We start from the raw sequence: 23,917 nt of genomic DNA, 5'->3' as shown, positions 1-23,917 counted from the left end.
AAAGAAAAAAGACTACAGCGCAAGTTTAAACATGAAAAAAACAGCAATTTCAGACTAAATATTGACAAAATAAGCAATTACACGAATGAGTCACAAAACGCAGACAACAGATAACAGGACAAACGTGATCTGGCAAGGGCAGGGCCGATCACCTCCTGAGGGTAGCAAGAGCTACCCCTGCTACCCGGAACAATCATAAACTACTCAACTTGGACATGGGGCAGTCGCACATCCAGTCAGCCAGGCAGTCGCACATCCAGTCAGTATCTGCAGAAAAAGAAAAAAGACTACAGCGCAAGTTTAAACATAAAAAAACAGCAATTTCAGACTAAATATTGACAAAATAAGCAATTACACGAATGAGTCACAAAACGCAGACAACAGATAACAGGACAAACGTGATCTGGCAAGGGCAGGGCCGATCACCTCCTGAGGGTAGCAAGAGCTACCCCTGCTACCCGGAACAATCATAAACTACTCAACTTGGACATGGGGCAGTCGCACATCCAGTCAGCCAGGCAGTCGCACATCCAGTCAGTATCTGCAGAAAAAGAAAAAAGACTACAGCGCAAGTTTAAACATAAAAAAACAGCAATTTCAGACTAAATATTGACAAAATAAGCAATTACACGAATGAGTCACAAAAACGCAGACAACAGATAACAGGACAAACGTGATCTGGCAAGGGCAGGGCCGATCACCTCCTGAGGGTAGCAAGAGCTACCCCTGCTACCCGGAACAATCATAAACTACTCAACTTGGACATTGGGCAGTCGCACATCCAGTCAGCCAGGCAGTCGCACATCCAGTCAGTATCTGCAGAAAAAGAAAAAAAGACTACAGCGCAAGTTTAAACATGAAAAAAACAGCAATTTCAGACTAAATATTGACAAAATAAGCAATTACACGAATGAGTCACAAAACGCAGACAACAGATAACAGGACAAACGTGATCTGGCAAGGGCAGGGCCGATCACCTCCTGAGGGGAGCAAGAGCTACCCCTGCTACCCGGAACAATCATAAACTACTCAACTTGCACATGGGGCAGTCGCACATCCAGTCAGACAGGCAGTCGCACGACCAGTCAGTATCTGCAAAAAAAGAAAAAAAGACTACAGCGCAAGTTTAAACATGAAAAAACAGCAATTTCAGACTAAATATTGACAAAATAAGCAATTACACGAATGAGTCACAAAACGCAGACAACAGATAACAGGACAAACGTGATCTGGCAAGGGCAGGGCCGATCACCTCCTGAGGGTAGCAAGAGCTACCCCTGCTACCCGGAACAATCATAAACTACTCAACTTGGACATGGGGCAGTCGCACATCCAGTCAGCCCAGGCAGTCGCACATCCAGTCAGTATCTGCAGAAAAGAAAAAAAGACTACAGCGCAAGTTTAAACATGAAAAACAGCAATTTCAGACTAAATATTGACAAAATAAGCAATTACACAAATGAGTCACAAACGCAGACAACAGATAACAGGACAAACGTGATCTGGCAAGGGCAGGGCCGATCACCTCCTGAGGGTAGCAAGAGCTACCCCTGCTACCCGGAACAATCATAAACTACTCAACTTGGACATGGGGCAGTCGCACATCCAGTCAGCCAGGCAGTCGCACATCCAGTCAGTATCTGCAGAAAAAGAAAAAAAGACTACAGCGCAAGTTTAAACATGAAAAAACAGCAATTTCAGACTAAATATTGACAAAATAAGCAATTACACGAATGAGTCCGACAAAACGCAGACAACAGATAACAGGACAAACGTGATCTGGCAAGGGCAGGGCCGATCACCTCCTGAGGGTAGCAAGAGCTACCCCTGCTACCCGGAACAATCATAAACTACTCAACTTGGACATGGGGCAGTCGCACATCCAGTCAGCCAGGCAGTCGCACATCCAGTCAGTATCTGCAGAAAAAGAAAAAAAGACTACAGCGCAAGTTTAAACATGAGAAAACAGCAATTTCAGACTAAATATTGACAAAATAAGCAATTACACGAATGAGTCACAAAACGCAGACAACAGATAACAGGACAAACGTGATCTGGCAAGGGCAGGGCCGATCACCTCCTGAGGGTAGCAAGAGCTACCCCTGCTACCCGGAACAATCATAAACTACTCAACTTGGACATGGGGCAGTGGCACATCCAGTCAGCCAGGCAGTCGCACATCCAGTCAGTATCTGCAGAAAAAGAAAAAAAGACTACAGCGCAAGTTTAAACATGAAAAAACAGCAATTTCAGACTAAATATTGACAAAATAAGCAATTACACGAATGAGTCACAAAACGCAGACAACAGATAACAGGACAAACGTGATCTGGCAAGGGCAGGGCCGATCACCTCCTGAGGGTAGCAAGAGCTACCCCTGCTACCCGGAACAATCATAAACTACTCAACTTGGACATTGGGCAGTCGCACATCCAGTCAGCCAGGCAGTCGCACATCCAGTCAGTATCTGCAGAAAAAGAAAAAAGACTACAGCGCAAGTTTAAACATGAAAAAACAGCAATTTCAGACTAAATATTGACAAAATAAGCAATTACACGAATGAGTCACAAAACGCAGACAACAGGTAACAGGACAAACGTGATCTGGCAAGGGAGGGGCCGATCACCTCCTGAGGGTAGCAAGAGCTACCCCTGCTACCCGGAACAATCATAAACTACTCAACTTGGACATTGGGCAGTCGCACATCCAGTCAGCCAGGCAGTCGCACATCCAGTCAGTATCTGCAGAAAAAGAAAAAAGACTACAGCGCAAGTTTAAACATGAAAAAACAGCAATTTCAGACTAAATATTGACAAAATAAGCAATTACACGAATGAGTCACAAAAGCGAGACAACAGATAACAGGACAAACGTGATCTGGCAAGGGCAGGGCCGATCACCTCCTGAGGGTAGCAAGAGCTACCCCTGCTACCCGGAACAATCATAAACTACTCAACTTGGACATGGGGCAGTCGCACATCCAGTCAGCCAGGCAGTCGCACATCCAGTCAGCATCTGCAGAAAAAGAAAAAAGACTACAGCGCAAGTTTAAACATGAAAAAAACAGCAATTTCAGACTAAATATTGACAAAATAAGCAATTACACGAATGAGTCACAAAACGCAGACAACAGATAACAGGACAAACGTGATCTGGCAAGGGCAGGGCCGATCACCTCCTGAGGGTAGCAAGAGCTACCCCTGCTACCCGGAACAATCATAAACTACTCAACTTGGACATGGGGCAGTCGCACATCCAGTCAGCCAGGCAGTCGCACATCCAGTCAGTATCTGCAGAAAAAGAAAAAAGACTACAGCGCAAGTTTAAACATAAAAAACAGCAATTTCAGACTAAATATTGACAAAATAAGCAATTACACGAATGAGTCACAAAACGCAGACAACAGATAACAGGACAAACGTGATCTGGCAAGGGCAGGGCCGATCACCTCCTGAGGGTAGCAAGAGCTACCCCTGCTACCCGGAACAATCATAAACTACTCAACTTGGACATGGGGCAGTCGCACATCCAGTCAGCCAGGAAGTCGCACATCCAGTCAGTATCTGCAGAAAAAGAAAAAAGACTACAGCGCAAGTTTAAACATAAAAAAACAGCAATTTCAGACTAAATATTGACAAAATAAGCAATTACACGAATGAGTCACAAAACGCAGACAACAGATAACAGGACAAACGTGATCTGGCAAGGGCAGGGCCGATCACCTCCTGAGGGTAGCAAGAGCTACCCCTGCTACCCGGAACAATCATAAACTACTCAACTTGGACATTGGGCAGTCGCACATCCAGTCAGCCAGGCAGTCGCACATCCAGTCAGTATCTGCAGAAAAAGAAAAAAAAGACTACAGCGCAAGTTTAAACATGAAAAAACAGCAATTTCAGACTAAATATTGACAAAATAAGCAATTACACGAATGAGTCACAAAACGCAGACAACAGATAACAGGACAAACGTGATCTGGCAAGGGCAGGGCCGATCACCTCCTGAGGGGAGCAAGAGCTACCCCTGCTACCCGGAACAATCATAAACTACTCAACTTGGACATGGGGCAGTCGCACATCCAGTCAGCCAGGCAGTCGCACATCCAGTCAGTATCTGCAGAAAAAGAAAAAAGACTACAGCGCAAGTTTAAACATAAAAAAACAGCAATTTCAGACTAAATATTGACAAAATAAGCAATTACACGAATGAGTCACAAAACGCAGACAACAGATAACAGGGCAAACGTGATCTGGCAAGGGCAGGGCCGATCACCTCCTGAGGGTAGCAAGAGCTACCCCTGCTACCCGGAACAATCATAAACTACTCAACTTGGACATGGGGCAGTCGCACATCCAGTCAGCCAGGCAGTCGCACATCCAGTCAGTATCTGCAGAAAAAGAAATAAAGACTACAGCGCAAGTTTAAACATGAAAAAACAGCAATTTCAGACTAAATATTGACAAAATAAGCAATTACACGAATGAGTCACAAAACGCAGACAACAGATAACAGGACAAACGTGATCTGGCAAGGGCAGGGCCGATCACCTCCTGAGGGTAGCAAGAGCTACCCCTGCTACCCGGAACAATCATAAACTACTCAACTTGGACATGGGGCAGTCGCACATCCAGTCAGCCAGGCAGTCGCACATCCAGTCAGTATCTGCAGAAAAAGAAAAAAGACTACAGCGCAAGTTTAAACATAAAAAAACAGCAATTTCAGACTAAATATTGACAAAATAAGCAATTACACGAATGAGTCACAAAACGCAGACAACAGATAACAGGACAAACGTGATCTGGCAAGGGCAGGGCCGATCACCTCCTGAGGGTAGCAAGAGCTACCCCTGCTACCCGGAACAATCATAAACTACTCAACTTGGACATTGGGCAGTCGCACATCCAGTCAGCCAGGCAGTCGCACATCCAGTCAGTATCTGCAGAAAAAGAAAAAAAGACTACAGCGCAAGTTTAAACATGAAAAAACAGCAATTTCAGACTAAATATTGACAAAATAAGCAATTACACGAATGAGTCACAAAACGCAGACAACAGATAACAGGACAAACGTGATCTGGCAAGGGCAGGGCCGATCACCTCCTGAGGGGAGCAAGAGCTACCCCTGCTACCCGGAACAATCATAAACTACTCAACTTGGACATGGGGCAGTCGCACATCCAGTCAGCCAGGCAGTCGCACATCCAGTCAGTATCTGCAGAAAAAGAAAAAAGACTACAGCGCAAGTTTAAACATGAAAAAACAGCAATTTCAGACTAAATATTGACAAAATAAGCAATTACACGAATGAGTCACAAAACGCAGACAACAGATAACAGGACAAACGTGATCTGGCAAGGGAGGGGCCGATCACCTCCTGAGGGTAGCAAGAGCTACCCCTGCTACCCGGAACAATCATAAACTACTCAACTTGGACATGGGGCAGTCGCACATCCAGTCAGCCAGGCAGTCGCACATCCAGTCAGTATCTGCAGAAAAAGAAAAAAAGACTACAGCGCAAGTTTAAACATGAAAAAACAGCAATTTCAGACTAAATATTGACAAAATAAGCAATTACACGAATGAGTCACAAAACGCAGACAACAGATAACAGGACAAACGTGATCTGGCAAGGGCAGGGCCGATCACCTCCTGAGGGTAGCAAGAGCTACCCCTGCTACCCGGAACAATCATAAACTACTCAACTTGGACATGGGGCAGTCGCACATCCAGTCAGCCAGGCAGTCGCACATCCAGTCAGTATCTGCAGAAAAAGAAAAAAGACTACAGCGCAAGTTTAAACATGAAAAAACAGCAATTTCAGACTAAATATTGACAAAATAAGCAATTACACGAATGAGTCACAAAACGCAGACAACAGATAACAGGACAAACGTGATCTGGCAAGGGCAGGGCCGATCCCCTCCTGAGGGTAGCAAGAGCTACCCCTGCTACCCGGAACAATCATAAACTACTCAACTTGGACATGGGGCAGTCGCACATCCAGTCAGCCAGGCAGTCGCACATCCAGTCAGTATCTGCAGAAAAAGAAAAAAAAGACTACAGCGCAAGTTTAAACATGAAAAAACAGCAATTTCAGACTAAATATTGACAAAATAAGCAATTACACGAATGAGTCACAAAACGCAGACAACAGATAACAGGACAAACGTGATCTGGCAAGGGCAGGGCCGATCACCTCCTGAGGGTAGCAAGAGCTACCCCTGCTACCCGGAACAATCATAAACTACTCAACTTGGACATGGGGCAGTGGCACATCCAGTCAGCCAGGCAGTCGCACATCCAGTCAGTATCTGCAGAAAAAGAAAAAAGACTACAGCGCAAGTTTAAACATGAAAAAAACAGCAATTTCAGACTAAATATTGACAAAATAAGCAATTACACGAATGAGTCACAAAACGCAGACAACAGATAACAGGACAAACGTGATCTGGCAAGGGCAGGGCCGATCACCTCCTGAGGGTAGCAAGAGCTACCCCTGCTACCCGGAACAATCATAAACTACTCAACTTGGACATGGGGCAGTCGCACATCCAGTCAGCCAGGCAGTCGCACATCCAGTCAGTATCTGCAGAAAAAGAAAAAAGACTACAGCGCAAGTTTAAACATGAAAAAACAGCAATTTCAGACTTAATATTGACAAAATAAGCAATTACACGAATGAGTCACAAAACGCAGACAACAGATAACAGGACAAACGTGATCTGGCAAGGGCAGGGCCGATCACCTCCTGAGGGTAGCAAGAGCTACCCCTGCTACCCGGAACAATCATAAACTACTCAACTTGGACATTGGGCAGTCGCACATCCAGTCAGCCAGGCAGTCGCACATCCAGTCAGTATCTGCAGAAAAAGAAAAAAGACTACAGCGCAAGTTTAAACATGAAAAAAACAGCAATTTCAGACTAAATATTGACAAAATAAGCAATTACACGAATGAGTCACAAAACGCAGACAACAGATAACAGGACAAACGTGATCTGGCAAAGGGCAGGGCCGATCACCTCCTGAGGGTAGCAAGAGCTACCCCTGCTACCCGGAACAATCATAAACTACTCAACTTGGACATGGGGCAGTCGCACATCCAGTCAGCCAGGCAGTCGCACATCCAGTCAGTATCTGCAGAAAAAGAAAAAAGACTACAGCGCAAGTTTAAACACGAAAAAACAGCAATTTCAGACTAAATATCGACAAAATAAGCAATTACACGAATGAGTCACAAAACGCAGACAACAGATAACAGGACAAACGTGATCTGGCAAGGGCAGGGCCGATCACCTCCTGAGGGTAGCAAGAGCTACCCCTGCTACCCGGAACAATCATAAACTACTCAACTTGGACATGGGGCAGTCGCACATCCAGTCAGCCAGGCAGTCGCACATCCAGTCAGTATTTGCAGAAAAAGAAAAAAGACTACAGCGCAAGTTTAAACATGAAAAAACAGCAATTTCAGACTAAATAATGGCAAAAAGAAGCAATTCAACGAATGAGTCACAAAACGCAGACAACAGATAACAGGACAAACGTGATCTGGCAAGGGCAGGGCCGATCACCTCCTGAGGGTAGCAAGAGCTACCCCTGCTACCCGGAACAATCATAAACTACTCAACTTGGACATGGGGCAGTCGCACATCCAGTCAGCCAGGCAGTCGCACATCCAGTCAGTATCTGCAGAAAAAGAAAAAAGACTACAGCGCAAGTTTAAAACATGAAAAAACAGCAATTTCAGACTAAATATTGACAAAATAAGCAATTACACGAATGAGTCACAAAACGCAGACAACAGATAACAGGACAAACGTGATCTGGCAAGGGCAGGGCCGATCACCTCCTGAGGGTAGCAAGAGCTACCCCTGCTACCCGGAACAATCATAAACTACTCAACTTGGACATGGGGCAGTCGCACATCCAGTCAGCCAGGCAGTCGCACATCCAGTCAGTATCTGCAGAAAAAGAAAAAAGACTACAGCGCAAGTTTAAACATGAAAAAACAGCAATTTCAGACTAAATATTGACAAAATAAGCAATTACACGAATGAGTCACAAAACGCAGACAACAGATAACAGGACAAACGTGATCTGGCAAGGGCAGGGCCGATCACCTCCTGAGGGTAGCAAGAGCTACCCCTGCTACCCGGAACAATCATAAACTACTCAACTTGGACATGGGGCAGTCGCACATCCAGTCAGCCAGGCAGTCGCACATCCAGTCAGTATCTGCAGAAAAAGAAAAAAAGACTACAGCGCAAGTTTAAACATGAAAAAACAGCAATTTCAGACTAAATATTGACAAAATAAGCAATTACACGAATGAGTCACAAAACGCAGACAACAGATAACAGGACAAACGTGATCTGGCAAGGGCAGGGCCGATCACCTCCTGAGGGTAGCAAGAGCTACCCCTGCTACCCGGAACAATCATAAACTACTCAACTTGGACATGGGGCAGTCGCACATCCAGTCAGCCAGGCAGTCGCACATCCAGTCAGTATCTGCAGAAAAAGAAAAAAAGACTACAGCGCAAGTTTAAACATGAAAAAACAGCAATTTCAGACTAAATATTGACAAAATAAGCAATTCAACGAATGAGTCACAAAACGCAGACAACAGATAACAGGACAAACGTGATCTGGCAAGGGCAGGGCCGATCACCTCCTGAGGGTAGCAAGAGCTACCCCTGCTACCCGGAACAATCATAAACTACTCAACTTGGACATTGGGCAGTCGCACATCCAGTCAGCCAGGCAGTCGCACATCCAGTCAGTATCTGCAGAAAAAGAAAAAAGACTACAGCGCAAGTTTAAACATGAAAAAACAGCAATTTCAGACTAAATATTGACAAAATAAGCAATTACACGAATGAGTCACAAAACGCAGACAACAGATAACAGGACAAACGTGATCTGGCAAGGGCAGGGCCGATCACCTCCTGAGGGTAGCAAGAGCTACCCGGAACAATCATAAACTACTCAACTTGGACATGGGGCAGTCGCACATCCAGTCAGCCAGGCAGTCGCACATCCAGTCAGTATCTGCAGAAAAAGAAAAAAAGACTACAGCGCAAGTTTAAACATGAAAAAACAGCAATTTCAGACTACATAATGACAAAATAAGCAATTCAACGAATGAGTCACAAAACGCAGACAACAGATAACAGGACAAACGTGATCTGGCAAGGGCAGGGCCGATCACCTCCTGAGGGTAGCAAGAGCTACCCCTGCTACCCGGAACAATCATAAACTACTCAACTTGGACATTGGGCAGTCGCACATCCAGTCAGCCAGGCAGTCGCACATCCAGTCAGTATCTGCAGAAAAAGAAAAAAGACTACAGCGCAAGTTTAAACATGAAAAAACAGCAATTTCAGACTAAATATTGACAAAATAAGCAATTACACGAATGAGCCACAAAACGCAGACAACAGATAACAGGACAAACGTGATCTGGCAAGGGCAGGGCCGATCACCTCCTGAGGGTAGCAAGAGCTACCCCTGCTACCCGGAACAATCATAAACTACTCAACTTGGACATGGGGCAGTCGCACATCCAGTCAGCCAGGCAGTCGCACATCCAGTCAGTATCTGCAGAAAAAGAAAAAAAGACTACAGCGCAAGTTTAAACATGAAAAAACAGCAATTTCAGACTAAATATTGACAAAATAAGCAATTACACGAATGAGTCACAAAACGCAGACAACAGATAACAGGACAAACGTGATCTGGCAAGGGCAGGGCCGATCACCTCCTGAGGGGAGCAAGAGCTACCCCTGCTACCCAGAACAATCATAAACTACTCAACTTGGACATGGGGCAGTCGCACATCCAGTCAGCCAGGCAGTCGCACATCCAGTCAGTATCTGCAGAAAAAGAAAAAAGACTACAGCGCAAGTTTAAACATGAAAAAACAGCAATTTTAGACTAAATATTGACAAAATAAGCAATTACACGAATGAGTCACAAAACGCAGACAACAGATAACAGGACAAACGTGATCTGGCAAGGGCAGGGCCGATCACCTCCTGAGGGTAGCAAGAGCTACCCCTGCTACCCGGAACAATCATAAACTACTCAACTTGGACATGGGGCAGTCGCACATCCAGTCAACCAGGCAGTCGCACATCCAGTCAGTATCTGCAGAAAAAGAAAAAAGACTACAGCGCAAGTTTAAACATGAAAAAACAGCAATTTCAGACTAAATATTGACAAAATAAGCAATTCAACGAATGAGTCACAAAACGCAGACAACAGATAACAGGACAAACGTGATCTGGCAAGGGCAGGGCCGATCACCTCCTGAGGGTAGCAAGAGCTACCCCTGCTACCCGGAACAATCATAAACTACTCAACTTGGACATGGGCAGTCGCACATCCAGTCAGCCAGGCAGTCGCACATCCAGTCAGTATCTGCAGAAAAAGAAAAAAGACTACAGCGCAAGTTTAAACATGAAAAAACAGCAATTTTAGACTAAATATTGACAAAATAAGCAATTACACGAATGAGTCACAAAACGCAGACAACAGATAACAGGACAAACGTGATCTGGCAAGGGCAGGGCCAATCACCTCCTGAGGGTAGCAAGAGCTACCCCTGCTACCCGGAACAATCATAAACTACTCAACCTGGACATGGGGCAGTCGCACATCCAGTCAGCCAGGCAGTCGCACATCCAGTCAGTATCTGCAGAAAAAGAAAAAAGACTACAGCGCAAGTTTAAACATGAAAAAACAGCAATTTTAGACTAAATATTGACAAAATAAGCAATTACACGAATGAGTCACAAAACGCAGACAACAGATAACAGGACAAACGTGATCTGGCAAGGGCAGGGCCGATCACCTCCTGAGGGTAGCAAGAGCTACCCCTGCTACCCGGAACAATCATAAACTACTCAACTTGGACATGGGGCAGTCGCACATCCAGTCAGCCAGGCAGTCGCACATCCAGTCAGTATCTGCAGAAAAAGAAAAAAAGACTACAGCGCAAGTTTAAACATGAAAAAACAGCAATTTCAGACTAAATATTGACAAAATAAGCAATTACACGAATGAGTCACAAAACGCAGACAACAGATAACAGGACAAACGTGATCTGGCAAGGGCAGGGCCGATCACCTCCTGAGGGGAGCAAGAGCTACCCCTGCTACCCAGAACAATCATAAACTACTCAACTTGGACATGGGGCAGTCGCACATCCAGTCAGCCAGGCAGTCGCACATCCAGTCAGTATCTGCAGAAAAAGAAAAAAGACTACAGCGCAAGTTTAAACATGAAAAAACAGCAATTTTAGACTAAATATTGACAAAATAAGCAATTACACGAATGAGTCACAAAACGCAGACAACAGATAACAGGACAAACGTGATCTGGCAAGGGCAGGGCCGATCACCTCCTGAGGGTAGCAAGAGCTACCCCTGCTACCCGGAACAATCATAAACTACTCAACTTGGACATGGGGCAGTCGCACATCCAGTCAACCAGGCAGTCGCACATCCAGTCAGTATCTGCAGAAAAAGAAAAAAGACTACAGCGCAAGTTTAAACATGAAAAAACAGCAATTTCAGACTAAATATTGACAAAATAAGCAATTACACGAATGAGTCACAAAACGCAGACAACAGATAACAGGACAAACGTGATCTGGCAAGGGCAGGGCCGATCACCTCCTGAGGGTAGCAAGAGCTACCCCTGCTACCCGGAACAATCATAAACTACTCAACTTGGACATGGGGCAGTCGCACATCCAGTCAGTATCTGCAGAAAAAGAAAAAAGACTACAGCGCAAGTTTAAACATGAAAAAACAGCAATTTCAGACTAAATAATGGCAAAATAAGCAATTACACGAATGAGTCACAAAACGCAGACAACAGATAACAGGACAAACGTGATCTGGCAAGGGCAGGGCCGATCACCTCCTGAGGGTAGCAAGAGCTACCCCTGCTACCCGGAACAATCATAAACTACTCAACTTGGACATGGGGCAGTCGCACATCCAGTCAGCCAGGCAGTCGCACATCCAGTCAGTATCTGCAGAAAAAGAAAAAAGACTACAGCGCAAGTTTAAACATGAAAAAACAGCATTTTCAGACTAAAAATTGACAATGTAAGCACTTAAACGAATGAGTCACAAAACGCAGACAACAGATAACAGGACAAACGTGATCTGGCAAGGGCAGGGCCGATCACCTCCTGAGGGTAGCAAGAGCTACCCCTGCTACCCGGAACAATCATAAACTACTCAACTTGGACATGGGGCAGTCGCACATCCAGTCAGCCAGGCAGTCGCACATCCAGTCAGTATCTGCAGAAAAAGAAAAAAGACTACAGCGCAAGTTTAAACATGAAAAAACAGCAATTTCAGACTAAATATTGACAAAATAAGCAATTACACGAATGAGTCACAAAACGCAGACAACAGATAACAGGACAAACGTGATCTGGCAAGGGCAGGGCCGATCACCTCCTGAGGGTAGCAAGAGCTACCCCTGCTACCCGGAACAATCATAAACTACTCAACTTGGACATTGGGCAGTCGCACATCCAGTCAGCCAGGCAGTCGCACATCCAGTCAGTATCTGCAGAAAAAGAAAAAAGACTACAGCGCAAGTTTAAACATGAAAAAACAGCAATTTCAGACTAAATATTGACAAAGTAAGCACTTAAACGAATGAGTCACAAAACGCAGACAACAGATAACAGGACAAACGTGATCTGGCAAGGGCAGGGCCGATCACCTCCTGAGGGTAGCAAGAGCTACCCCTGCTACCCGGAACAATCATAAACTACTCAACTTGGACATGGGACAGTCGCACATCCAGTCAGCCAGGCAGTCGCACATCCAGTCAGTATCTGCAGAAAAAGAAAAAAAGACTACAGCGCAAGTTCAAACATGAAAAACAGCATTTTTAGACTAAATATTGGCAAAATAAGCACTTAAACGAATGAGTCACAAAACGCAGACAACAGATAACAGGACAAACGTGATCTGGCAAGGGCAGGGCCGATCACCTCCTGAGGGTAGCAAGAGCTACCCCTGCTACCCGGAACAATCATAAACTACTCAACTTGGACATGGGGCAGTCGCACACCCAGTCAGCCAGGCAGTCGCACATCCAGTCAGTATCTGCAGAAAAAGAAAAAAGACTACAGCGCAAGTTTAAACATGAAAAAACAGCATTTTCAGACTAAATATTGGCAAAATAAGCACTTAAACGAATGAGTCACAAAACGCAGACAACAGATAACAGGACAAACGTGATCTGGCAAGGGCAGGGCCGATCACCTCCTGAGGGTAGCAAGAGCTACCCCTGCTACCCGGAACAACCATAAACTACTCAACTTGGACACGGGGCAGTCGCACATCCAGTCAGCCAGGCAGTCGCACATCCAGTCAGTATCTGCAGAAAAAGTAAAAAGACTAAGCGCAAGTTTAAACATGAAAAAACAACAATTTCAGACTAAATAATGAAAAAATAAGCAATTAAACGAATGATTAACAAAACGCAGACAACAGATAAAAGGACAAACTTGATCTGGCAAGGGCAGGGCCGATCAACTTCTGAGGGTAGCAAGAGCTACCCCTGCTATCCGGAACAATCATAAAGTACTCAACTTGGGCATCGGGCAGTCGCACATCCAGTCAACCGCACATCCAGTCAGTATCTGCAGAAAAAGAAAAAAAGACTAAAGCGTAAGTTTAAACATGAAAAGTCAGCAATTTCAGACTAAATATTAAAAAAATAAGCAATTAAACGAATGAGTGAGGAAATGCAGACAACAGATAACAGGACAAACGTGATCTGGCAAGGGCAGGTCCAATCACCTCCTGAGGGTAGCAAGAGCTACCACTGCTATCCGGAACAATCACAAAGTACTCAACTTGGACATAGGGCAGTCGCACATCCAGTCAGCTGCACATCCAGTCAGTATCTGCAGAAAAAGAAAAAAGACTGAAGTGCAAGTTTAAACAAGAAAAAACAGCAATTTCAGACTAAATATTGACAAAATAAGCAATTAAACGAATGAGTCACAAAACGCAGACAACAGATAACAGGACAAAGGTGATCTGGCAAGGGCAGGGCCGATCACATCCTGAGGGTAGCAAGAGCTACCCCTGCTACCCGCAACAATCATAAACTACTCAACTTGGACATGGGGCAGTCGCACATCCAGTCAGCCAGGCAGTCGCACATCCAGTCAGTATCTGCAGAAAAAGAAAAAAAGACTACGGCGCAAGTTTAAACATGAAAAAACAGCATTTTCAGACTAAATATTGACAAAATAAGCAATTAAACGAATGAGTCACAAAACACAGACAAAATAAGCACTTAAACGAATGAGTCACAAAATGCAGACAACAGATAACAGGACAAACGTGACCTGGCAAGGGCCGGGCCAATCACCTCCTGAGGGTAGCAAGAGCTACCCCTGCTACCCGGAACAATCATAAAATACTCAACTTGGACACGGGGCAGTCGCACATCCAGTCAGCCGCACATCCAGTCAGTATCTGCAGAAAAACAAAAACGACTAAAGCGCAAGGACTGGCACATCTTACTGTGTTAGTAATTAGGGCAAGTTTCCGAATTGGTCCCTAAAAGCTGGAACATATTCTCATAGTGACCATTTTTGTAACACGTTCACTGAAAGGTAATATGTTTTCGTTGACAGCTCACCCGCACTGAGTGTCCATCTATATACACATTTGCAAGCCTCCAACATCACGACCAGCAGTATGGAGGTTGAAAGACACGATTGCTGAGGCTGTTAAGTGTTGTTTTGTATAAAATCCAATGGCACTTTCAGCTACTTGGGGCTATTCGGGCCAACGTTTATCAGCATCACATTACAGAGTTAGGAAGAAGGTCCTGTTTTAGAGGAAACCGCAGTATCAGGAGAAAATCTGGCGAAACGAGTAGAACGAGTATGGACTGGAAACCAAATGAACGGAAAGCCTGGTTAGCAAGCCTGCATTAAGAGACACGCAGTTTTAACACAATGCACGGCAGGTATTTGCGTGACCACCTTTTTCAACGTGTTAATGCAGATACTTCAAATTTCGCGCATTGTGCCGATCGACGACCACGTGATACTGAATGAAAAGACTACCTCGGTGAATGGGAGTTACACACAATGTGAGAATGAAGATGTTGCGTAACACTCGGCGGAACACATTTCTACCATCCTCTAAACGTTTTGGCAGGAGCTTTGGAAATGGTTGCGCAAATATTTTGCAAAGTAGTTTTTTGGCCGTTTAGAACAAAAAGGATGCATTGTGGCCTGGCCGATTCTTCGATGGGTGGCTTTTCTCGAACGAAGGCAGGGCGGGTAAGCCCCCGAGAATGATTAACTCTTCTGACATGCACATAGAAAGAAAATGATTATCTCGTCTGAGTGTGAGAGCACCGTATGTTTTACATAAGGTATGAAATTTTTTTTGGCAGATAGTGAAGCGGAAAGTGCTGTAAAAGCTCAGAGCTGGGTAGTTTGTTTTAGGCCACTCGCAGTCGCGCGTTTACTTTTTGCCTGCAAGTTATATAGGAGAGATGCGATGCCTCGGAGTTAGTCTCCTATACCTGCTTGATCGCCTGTGGGGGGGCCTTTTCCAGAGCAAATTTTCTCCCATAGAAAAGTTATTGCATGTTAATTTTTTTCATTGTTTTCTTTTGTTCTCCCTTTTCCTCTCCTGGGGTACGGACAGCTGTTACAGAGGGAAGCATTTGGTTTCGACATTTACCGGACAGACGTACGTTTATGGTTGGCTATTTTGTCTAGTCTGCAAAAAAATGTTATTTATGGTAGAGTAATAAGGAAGACCCGGGTGATGAGACTGCAGCCTTCTTGGAATCAAACAGCGGAAAGTGTTCCAGTATTTCATTTGATTTGTTCTTCGGGATTGTGATGAGATATGTTGCTGTTGAAAGCTCCGGTAGCCTCACATTTTACCATCTTTCTTTGGGGGATTAGCAATTTCAGATAAAAATGTGGAGTCGTCTCTTAATCAAAATTCCCACCCCCTCCCCTTGGGCGCACTAGGATACGCAGTACGGGTGACCTTGTTGCTGAAAGTGGAGACGATCTTATGAGTGTTGGTTTCTTAGATGTTTAAATGACGGCTTCCCCACATACCAGAGAGTAGAACCTAAGTTTCGTTGACACAAGTTCTCGTTCAAAGCTTCAGTACGCGTTACATTTTGCATATACCATCTAAGAATTTAGGATCCCCCATGCAAACTTTCAGCCCAAATAATACAAGTGGCCCTACCGTACGTGGCGATATGCTTTGTTTTTTAGGCCGGTAACTTTCATTTTTAGGATGACATGAAAATGCTACATGAAAGCAGCGTCGGAAGACAAAATAAAATTGAATTGAAAATGTTCCTTTTTTACATTCAACTAATTTATGTATTTATCTATCTCCCAGAGTGCCGCAGGGAGATGGGTTCAGTTTCTGTTAGATTTTGTACATAAACCATTAGACTTGGCCAGAGTACCAGACAAGCGGCGAGGAATTCAGGAATTCAGCGGAACTTTTTAATTAAATGTGAGATGCACAGACTCGTTAAGTTGTGGAGAAAAACTACATGTAACTTTGATCTGTCCGTTGCCATAGCCTTTCAGCGCGCAATATGGACAGTCCCCCGTCCATCGCTGCTTCGCTGCTTTATGGTATTAATTGTACTGCATTTCTGCCTTTATGGTCGAAGCAGATTGATTACCTGCATCTTAATGTAGTATTTTTGTTTATCCTGAGGTAGTACTGCAGGAATAGGTCATGACACCTTGGTTGGGTTGACTTGGCTGGTTAATTTATTCACTGATCCGCACTCTTTCTCGTATAAGAAGAAAACCTACAATGTGACAAAATACATGATTGCAGCCTATTAATATTCAGTATTGTAAATTCCTAACAATTGATGTGACACAATATTACATGTCATTCTGGCATCCTGACATGATACCTATGCCTGTATAGACATAATAAGTACATGTAACGTTACATTTAAGTTTGTCGACATGTCTTGGGCCCACACAGACCCTCAGGGTGTGTCCTTTTTCCTTTTTCAAGGCCACAATAGATCATTTAATTAACTCAACATAATCTAGCTTACCAACCGATCCTCCCCCTCGATCCAACAACTTATATTTTTGAAGATTAAACCAGGATCTGGGTGATTTGACGTCCGCTGAAAATATAAACGTCTACATGTCGCTAGGTTTTGGCGGCAAGTCCAGACGCAAACTAATCCCGGTAGTAAAACTTTACAATATTACTACACATACGCCCGTACAGAATTGTCATTCTCCTTAATTTTTGGGTAAATAAAGATATTAAGCACCTTAATCATATTACTTATAATTATATTGGAGGTTTACAATCGAAATATAATCAAATTACAACTAAATGTCCCAGAATTTATCCCCTATCACGACCCTAAAAGTTAGTATCATGTCGCCCCCATTATCAGGGCACCGTTAAAGTTAAAGCACGCTCTCTGTTGGCGGACAAAATCATTCAATAACTATCTTACGGTGGATCTTTATAGTCCACTCCACCACATCAACATGGAGCTATGGGGGTGGGGGGGAGTTTTAGCTTGTTTAGGCCCCTACGGCTTGCCTAGCAATTAGCATATTCCATGGAGGAAGGAATCATGCCTAACCGAGCACAAACTCTGGCATGTCTAGGGCCAAGTTTGGCAGATTGGATCTACCCGGGGACAGAAAGTGTTTCATATAACGCCACATGAGTTTCTCAAGTTCCTGAAAGACTCCAAAATGGGCCACTTTGTAGGAACCCAAGGCTGTTTTCATCAGATTTTTTTCCAGAGGGCTTCAAATCTCGTTTGAGGTCATAGTGGCTGCTTTAATTGGTCTGACATACTTCTCCCAAAGCCTCATGGATTTTGAAAGATTTGTGGAGGTAAATGGGGTTTAATTTACAAGATTTACTCAGCTTTCCAGAATCCCTGATATATTTGTATGGCTCGTGAATACTGAGAGCTTTCCAATAAAGCTTTCTTCAAAATGCCTGTCTCGATATTCCGGTTACTGTCCGAATGCACAACAAGCTAATGAAACGCTACGAAAAAGAGTTGAAGACCAACACTACCCACACAGAGACTATTAAAGCGTTAAACGTAAACCAAACTAGTCACCAATTTATAAGGGAAACAAAGGTCAGTGAGTCAATTTCTTACCACGCCTTTATGCCTGACCCTCATTGACTTTTCTCTCTGGAATTTGCTGAATGTAATGGCAGACGCCATCAGCTTAGTGAGTAGCCTGCCAAATCCAACAGATGAACTGCACAACAAAGATCTTACGATTACTCTTGAGATCAATGAAGTTCAAGAGAAATTAAACTGAACTCCTGCATATTTGGCACAGATAGGATTTGCGAGCAAGACAGAAATATGGCTGCTGTAACTGGACCGAGCTTACAGCTAAGATTTCACCTGGAATTAAATTATCTACCCGACCCGTCCTAGAAAAGGGGTACAAACTGCTGGTCCACCCCCAGCAAAAAATGCAAGCACCGATACCAAGTTGGTGTCGAGTCGTCCAAGGCCATGTTTGCATCATACCCAGTGTTCTGAAAGCAAATACAAGCACTACAGCAGCAGTTTTCATTCAGTAGTCATCACGCCCACTTCACACTCTTCATGACACCAATTAAACTTCATCCATTTGATTCAGCATTCGATTTAAAGCTACTCAAAATTAGAGACTAGCTAATGGAACAAAAAAAGTCCAGTGCTTGCCTTCGGCAGCTGACATGCTCTCTGAGCGGCTTCTTGTGGCTCAGTCTGTCAATAATCAACGTGTAGCAACCTCGGCTTCATTTCTGTTTTTTAATTATCAGTTTCTTCATTTTTTTTATTTTGGGGGGTGTAGAATTTGAGCCAAAGCAGAATGCTTGCCTAACATTATTCTTGCCAGTCCTCAAAGTGGCTGGAGAGGTGACCAGATGTCTACCTATCCCTTCTCCGAAAATCAAAGTGTGGTTAAATTGATTTGAAAATCAACTAATTAATGTGGCCATTCAAGTTTGTTTATATGATAAGCGATTTGGCTGGTGTGTTTTGCCCTGCAATCTTCTATTTTTGAGGGGCAGCTTAGAATTCAAGACTTGGAAAATCAGGTGCATCGCTCCAGAGAGCAAGTTCATTGTTTGGAGAGGTCACTGACCCCTAATGGTCGCAGGAGGCGGGCTGGGAGGCGCTCAAATAGTGCCTCGCCTTTCACAAATCCCCAAGGTCAGTGTGTGCTTTTGTATGAACATTGCTCCTTTACACCTTTCTTGTCCTGAACAGTACGGTGTGCCACTATAGAGCTGTGTTAAATTGTAATTATAAAATGAAGCCTGCTGGCCACATCCATGATGGTGCACAGACCCCTTGCAAATGTGAAATCAAGTACATTTGTAGTATGACTGTATGCGTGTCTCCATCTGTAGACCAAACCAGTGTGTCATCAATGCCAATATGCCAAAATCAAACTGCGGTTAGTAATTATAATACTGTTGCGCTATTTATGCGCATGTTTGCTGCAGATGAATATTGCTGCGGCTTCTTCAAAGCATCAGACTTGTAGAAAGTGCACTTATACCTTTCCTTGACCTTCCACGTTTCATTAGAGCACATTGTTAATTTATTTGATTTTTTTTCAATAAAAATTGTTAGTTTTGTTCTATTAAAAATTGCATATGAAGTCCAAATGTCTGTGGTTCTGTTGTCAGAGATTCAATGTTTGAAGAAAGAGAGACCAGCTGGCCAAGGACAAGAAGAGAATCAAGAAGGAGTTACAGGGGCTGGATGAGGTAACAAAACTAATTCTGACCACTAACAGAGAAAAAAACTTCAAAAGCAATAAGAAATGTCAGACCTTCCCTTGAGTAGCTTAGTAATTTTCAATAAATGGTCACTTCAAACAAACGATACTTCACTATGAAACTTCTCTGGCAAAAGGATACCTGGTTCTTTCCTGGCTTTGATTTTTTATGATATTGAGGTTGTTGAACAAATTTGGATAAGCCCACATGTAAAGCACTGGTGGGTGGTATTTTGCGATCCTGGGTCCATCATTGTCACTGGGTTTCGCTTGATTTGGGATGGTAGGGGCTAAATGCAGTGAAGCACAGTACAAAAAGATTCTCTACACATCATATTGTGTTTTTCCCAGGGCTTCTTTGATGAAATTGAGGACCTGAAATACGCCCTGCAGCAGTCGGCCAAGCTGAACAAGGAATACGAGAAGGCACTCCGACGAACCTGCAAACAGTTTGGTGTTCCATACCCAATGAGCAGTGATGACGTCAGAGATGACAATCCTGATTCTAGATTGGATTTTTGTTAAGGTAGACAGAGGGTTGACTCGGACTGTGTCTACTCACAGTATGGTGCTTTTTAAGGACAAGGAATAGCTCCTTGCCTGTGCTGCCTAGTTAGGGATTAATTAAAGGGTTGAAATAAATTGCATCATCTTGTTGGAAATTGAAAACCCTCCCAATGAAATCCATCATTCCTCACTAATACTGCGAACTGACAAGTCTTTGATCAGGAATTTGCTAGAGCCCCTACATTGTCACACTCGGAGGATCAATTCATATGCAAATTGAATAAAGAAAAAATCTGCCCGGGTGTTCTGAGCTATGTATTTAGAGTTTTCCTACGTCAGTATCATTTTTTTTTTATGTTTAGCCGCACACATTCAAAGCCTCGCTGAATTTGACAAAGAGGAACACGTTTATCCAGGATTTTTTAGGAAAATGTTGCATTCATTTCTGATATGTTTATAAATAAACAAAGAGTTGCGTATATTTACATTATGTGGAGTTGTCTCATTTCTTAGACATACGTGCAGAATGGAGATGTCAGATTGTTGAAGGCTGAGCCAACTGTATTAAATTCTAGACAATTACAATAATGCGTGTGCGTCCAACCGATCGTGCATAAACCCATGATATTCTCTGAACAAATTCACATTGAAGTGGTCAGACTGAAAAAAGTTTATTGCACTAAACTGTTATGAAATTGTTGGAATCTTTTAGTACTTGCACATTGCACTGCATTATTCATAAAAGTACATTAATTAATTTTTCAGAATGAAAATAAGGGTTAGAAATTAACGTGTACCACAGTCTATTCCTCATTCCAACAGTTATTTGAAAGGCTGGAAATGGGCGTTTGGATTTAATTAGTTGCTTTTGAAAAGTCAACTTCATTCAGAAAACTGATCCTGTTCGTAACCCGTGACATTGATAATTGATTTCTACAAACTGCAAAGTGTGTTTATGCTCGAAAATAAAGCACAGGGAAGACGGTGAGAAGTGATCGAACACACTTTGCATAAATCTCATCTTCCTCGAAATTAGATTGGTTGCATTCTCAAGGCCCCCGCATTTAAAGGTTGTAAAGCGTGGTACGCTACATTTCGTGCTTCAGGGGAAATGCCAACGGCCAAATAATGTCCATATATTTTGGATTCAGTGCACCAATTTTGGATTCATTTACCCACCAAAGCTCGATTTTGTTGACCGGAATTAATTATCGGTGGGGGAGGCACAACCGCGATATCTACGATCCTGTAAGTGTAGAAGTCACGTGTGTATGTTCTGCAGTCCGACATACGGTCCACCGCGACTTAGTATTTAATTAAAACCCTGCGAGGCGTTACGAATGTTTACTCACACGGTGGCTGGAGTGGACTATTCCGTTGAGTCCATTTCATTTTTCAGGGTTGCAGAGCCCTGAGTCCGTCCTAAAGGTATATTAATGCTTCAGTGGTTGTCCCCTAGCCTCTACAGATCTTACAAACCACCAAAAACCACAAAAACTACATCCCAGTACCGTGCAGGCCGTTTTCCCAGGCTATCCCGATTTGGAGGGGGGCCCTCGCCACGCGCCAGCCAAGCCATACCACCACCACAACAACCCCCCCCACACAAAAATAACACTTCAAAGACAGCCGAAAGAGGCCTCTGACAAGTTTCAGACAGCTGGCACTGATAAAGAACATCCCGGTGCCTGTACCAGGCACCGTTTTGTAAACAACCCATTAGATTGTACACAAAGGACCACTAAGCACACGGTCCAACAGTCCTATGGGAATTGGCTGGAGGTGGGCTCAAGGCCGGCTGGATTTTTTTCATTTTTTTCTGGCTGGGGGAGGCCCTAGCTGTAAAATGACTAAACCGGGTTTTTCAGCATGTACAGGGGTAGGATATGATAAGTAGTCGTGGAATTTGGACCAAAAAAATGCTAATTAGCTCCAACGGACTCGCTAAAAGAGGCCGGTCCCTCTTCCCAGGGTTCCAATCTCAGTGCGCAAAATCTGTTGACCCTTTCCAAACGCGCATTATGTCGACAGTTTTCGTGCACTGTGACTGGTCAAAGCGTCGCAAAGTCTGGAAGCTAGGTGGTGCCCGTATTAAGGCCCTACGTGTATATGGAGGCATCCAGTGATTTTTGAGAATAAGTTTTTGCTAATTAGTTGATTAAAAACAGAATTTACGGCCAACTGCAATCACCTTCCGTCTAATCCTACTTCTGTTCATGCCAAACAGCCTTGTTTGGAGGTATTGTAATAGTTGTTATTACTCAGTGTTTGTTAGTTTACACTTTACTTTATCGCGCGTTTTGTCATATAATTTCCAAACCCGTCAGCCAGGTCTTGTACTTATTATTGATCGTTACATTTTGGTTGACAGTTCTATTTATTTTTGAATAAATGCATGTGAACTACACTTTGTTTTCAAATTGTTCTATTACAAGAATGCAGTCATGCATCAAAATATTATTTCAGATCTGCAGTTTGGACACCCACCCAACACCCCCCCCACTAAATATACCTAAGAATTTTTTTGCCGAATTTATTATTTACAGGGTGCAGAGAACATACACTTATGAAATTAAAACCATTAGAACTAAATTTATGTTCAGGAATTGATAATAACAGGATTATTATACCTGTGTCCACAAAATCCACACGTCCAGCCGCAATGGGGGGGGGTCCTGACATGCAGGGGCGGGTACGTTGTTGAGCCGGAATTCAACTGGGAACTCTACTTCAGTGGTAAGTAGCTAGCTCTAACTGCTGCGCCACTGGGATCCCTGCTCATAGGAATGCCACTTTGACAAAGTTATTTTTCGAATAGAATTATAGTATACTGTTGTTAGAATTTTGGAGTAAGAAGAATTCGAGCAGGAAGAATTTGAGTGCAATTTGAGCAAGAATTAAGTGTTCGTTGGGGCTGTGGTAAGGGCGACTTCTTTTTACAGGTGCCACATGCATGTACATAATTATCCATCCTTTGATAAGCCGCATCTACCATGAAGCCAAATTTGATTGCCATGAAGCCAAAATTTAATTTACAACTTGAAGGCCAAAGGATGCAGACCAGTAAATAAGTCGAAAACTGCCAACGAAATGGACCACTTGCCCATGAACTTGAAGATTTGTAGACGGAAAAGATACGGTTTAGTTGCGCAAAGAGAATACCAGCTTGCATTTGAATGAGGTTTGGAAGGAAATCGATGCCTGAAAACGGTCTATTTTTTAGAAGTACGTAGAATCGATCCGAAAATGGCGAGGGGCTCGACTGCCGTTTAGGGGTGACCTTCTGTGGAAATAAATATCTTCAAAAGTCATCGGTTAATGAATGAATGGAAATTTGAAAAGGAAACGAAAAATCATAAACTGGGCTTTAATTTGACGTACGTCTCGAACTCCTGAGAAACTCGTGAGTATTTTTCCTGATTTTTTGAAGTTCGGATATTTATCACTGTTGGCTATGGGAGTCCAGGGCTGGGCTGCAACCTGTGGCTAAAATGATGGGCGCCCTCTCTGTGATTGTGACTCTGGTTCCGTGTCTTCTTGTATGAGATACATGCAGGTAGCACT

The 23,917-nt window shown here is 43.6% G+C and overlaps 1 protein-coding gene across 1 annotated transcript; it reads left to right on the top strand.

Moving 5' to 3' along the window:
* The first annotated feature begins 1,040 nt into the window (after nt 1–1,040).
* LOC110975682 (centrosomal protein of 290 kDa-like) lies at nt 1,041–20,617 on the top strand. The gene is made up of 3 exons (XM_087137809.1): nt 1,041–1,084; nt 19,772–19,835; nt 20,198–20,617. Exons 1-3 carry the CDS (start codon nt 1,041–1,043, stop codon nt 20,369–20,371), a joined length of 282 nt encoding a protein of 93 aa, XP_086993935.1. The 3' UTR covers nt 20,372–20,617.
* Nucleotides 20,618–23,917: the final 3,300 nt, after the last annotated feature.

This window comes from Acanthaster planci, linkage group LG06 (genome assembly GCF_054643075.1).
Source record: "Acanthaster planci isolate LZ-2023a linkage group LG06, COTS_SCS, whole genome shotgun sequence".
NCBI classification, from domain to species: domain Eukaryota; kingdom Metazoa; phylum Echinodermata; class Asteroidea; order Valvatida; family Acanthasteridae; genus Acanthaster; species Acanthaster planci.
Note: the sequence above shows the minus strand (reverse complement) of the source record. Positions and strands in the feature narration are given on the sequence as shown.

Coding starts and splice junctions, on each gene's coding strand:
- LOC110975682 (XM_087137809.1), top strand. CDS start 1,041: ATGGGGCAGTCGCACATCCAGTCAGACAGGCAGTCGCACGACCA. Junction 1,085..19,771: donor GACAGGCAGTCGCACGACCA/GTCAGTATCTGC, acceptor CAATGTTTGAAG/AAAGAGAGACCAGCTGGCCA. Junction 19,836..20,197: donor AGTTACAGGGGCTGGATGAG/GTAACAAAACTA, acceptor TGTTTTTCCCAG/GGCTTCTTTGATGAAATTGA.